This window comes from Ailuropoda melanoleuca, chromosome 10 (genome assembly GCF_002007445.2).
Source record: "Ailuropoda melanoleuca isolate Jingjing chromosome 10, ASM200744v2, whole genome shotgun sequence".
NCBI lineage: Eukaryota > Metazoa > Chordata > Mammalia > Carnivora > Ursidae > Ailuropoda > Ailuropoda melanoleuca.
The window spans coordinates 6,167,522-6,170,265 of record NC_048227.1 but is presented as its reverse complement, the minus strand read 5'-3'; the positions used below and the strand labels follow the sequence as shown (position 1 = coordinate 6,170,265).

Below are 2,744 nucleotides of genomic sequence, written 5' to 3'. Positions count from 1 at the left end.
CCCACCCCATGTCCCTGCTTCATCCCACCTGCTCCACATACCCCTTCTCCTGCCCCAGCGCCCCTTCTCCTGGCCACTCAGGGAAGCCCTGACCCATGACCCCTTTACACAGATGTCCCAAGGCTAAGTTCACCTGGAAGCACTTTTTTAGTCTTTTGGAGAAAATCAAAGCTGTGAAATTGAAGGAGCATGTTTACCTTCCACACTAAGGAATAGCTCTCAATGCAGGCCAAGAACTCAACTAGGATCTACAGCTTAGCCAAAATCTCCATCCCTCCTTTACCCTCCCCACCTGCACTGGTAAGTTCTTTGCTCCAAGTAGGCTCCACCTCAGCAAAATGGTGGGGTGGACAAAGGCAACCTCCCAAGATGGTTTTCCCCTTGTCACTCCCTGCCCAGTACCTGGTGGGCCATAACCCCACCCCCATGGCTTTCCAGACTGATTTCCCCTGTCAGCTCTTCCCCCATCCCCGCTCAGCACACCACCGGCTCAAGTTCTTCCTTTCCCCCTTCCCTCTTTCTGATTTACATTTTCATAGGACTCAAATCCCAACTATGTCTTGTGAAGCAGTGGAAAATAATTGATATTATATCTAATGAAACTTCAGCTGAGCTCACACTGAACTATTATGAACTCCAGTTTAGTGCGGTCCTATTGTTTCCTTTTTGCCCATTCCATTCCTTTGAGCAATATTATACTTGTAGTTTCTCTCTGTTATCTGCAGGGGCAACTCTTACCCTCCAGAGGCAAGTCCCTTCCTGGATAAGCCCAAACGAAAGGGCTGGCTGAGCTGTCCCAGTCAGCAGGCTCTTCTGTCCAGGTTTGTCCTTATATACTCCATCCACATCATCATCACCAGGACCCAAGGTGACCCCAGGCCTGTGACAATTGGCAGCCGGGGCACCCTAAGCCCTGGGCCATATGTGACTAGGGGAACAAAGGGAGACAAAGTATTTGAGGGGGAAGGAGGATATGTACAAATAATACCCCCTGGTTCTATATATGTGCCATTGTGGTTCCAGAATTCTGTAGAGAAAGGGGCTTCCAGTGGCTATCTTATTGGAAGTAAGAAGAAACTATATTTCTATGGTTCTTTACTTACTAGTGAGATGACATCAGTTGCTCAAATCAAAGAATGAAAGTACAACAGAAGTCTGGGGGGCAAAACACCCTAAGCACTCTTTGTTTGTTAGCACCACTGAGTACCTGGCCATATGTCACAAGGATTCTCCTTAGAGGGATGGCAGATGGGGCTTTGCAGGTTCGGGATCAGCAGCATTTTGGTACTGAAATAATTAAAACCCTGACTTTGGGGTCTGTTGGGGCCATAAGACTCCCTGGTTGAAGCTTCTCCTTTGGTAGGTGGAGAGCCTTCTTTGGAGTTCATACCAAACAAACGGAAAGATGAGTTAGCCAGATGTGAGTTGAGGGGTTGTATGAGGGAAGAAAGGAGGCATGGGTGCCACCCCCTATTCCCTATAGCCTGTGCCTGGTCTGGATCTCCCAGCAGGACCAGCCAATCATGGAGGGAGAAAACCACACGAATGCCTCTGAGTTCATCCTTCTAGGGCTCTCCAGCCAGCCTGAAAGGCAGGAGCTGATCTTTGGGCTCTTCCTTGTCATGTACTTGGTCGGGGCAGCAGGGAACTTTCTCATCATCCTGGCCATCGGCTCAAACTCCCACCTCCACATGCCCATGTACTTCTTTCTCAGCAGCCTTTCTCTGGTGGATTTTTGCTTCATCTCTGCCACAGTCCCCAAGATGCTTGTGAACATCCAGTTGCAGACTCGGTCCATTTCCTATGGCGGCTGCCTAACCCAGATCTACTTCTGCATTTTGCTTGCCAACATGGACAACTTCCTCCTGACAGCAATGGCTTATGACCGCTATGTGGCCATCTGCCACCCCCTACGCTACTCCACCATGATGAGTCTGCAAATCTGTGCCCTGATGCTGGGGAGCTCCTGGCTCATTGCCAGCCTCCACTCCCTGCTACACACTGTCCTCATGGCTCGCCTGGAGTTCTGTGCCAGCAACGTCATCCCTTACTTCTTTTGTGACCTCATTCCCCTGCTCCAGCTCTCCTGTTCTAACACCCAGCTCAACCAGCTCATGATTCTGCTGGTAGGAGGCTTGATTGTCCTCATCCCCTTTCTCAGCATTCTTGTGTCCTACACCCACATTGTGTCTGCTGTGCTCAAGGTCCATCTGCCCGGGGCAAACGAAAGGCCTTTTCCACTTGTGGCTCTCACCTCACTGTAGTCCTCCTCTTCTATGGGACCATCACAGGGGGTCTATCTGAATCCCTCATCCTCCCACTCAGCTGACAAGGAATCATTGGCTTCAGTGATGTATATGGTGGTCACACCCATACTGAACCCCTTCATCTACTGCCTGAGAAACAAAGACATGAAGGGAGCTCTAAGAAAACTATTTGGAGTGAAGTCTTTATCCTGTGGGCTATGACAGCAAAGACCCCGCTCAGGGCCTCTGTGCTGAGAATGGGATGAACCAGGGACAGGCTCCACATACAGAAGGCTGGAAGAACACAGACCTCATTGTCTTGGGTCACCATGGCCAGGGAGTTCTCTCATTACTCCATAAGTAATTTGCAAGCCCCTTCTTGGCCCCCCCACACAGACTACTGAGGGGCATAAACTTTCCCCTAAAGACAGAACCACATAAACAGATGCAAATTATCTTTATCTGCAGACCTTCTGGAGAGGGTTCATGTGAAAAAGG

The 2,744-nt window shown here is 49.9% G+C and overlaps 1 protein-coding gene across 1 annotated transcript; it reads left to right on the top strand.

The window, feature by feature from the left end:
* The first annotated feature begins 1,523 nt into the window (after window positions 1-1,523).
* Window positions 1,524-2,468, top strand: LOC105239749 (olfactory receptor 1F12-like). The gene is given in 3 exon segments (XM_011230996.3): window positions 1,524-2,205; window positions 2,208-2,290; window positions 2,292-2,468. Coding segments are annotated over 3 exon segments (942 nt in total).
* The last annotated feature ends 276 nt before the right edge of the window (window positions 2,469-2,744 follow it).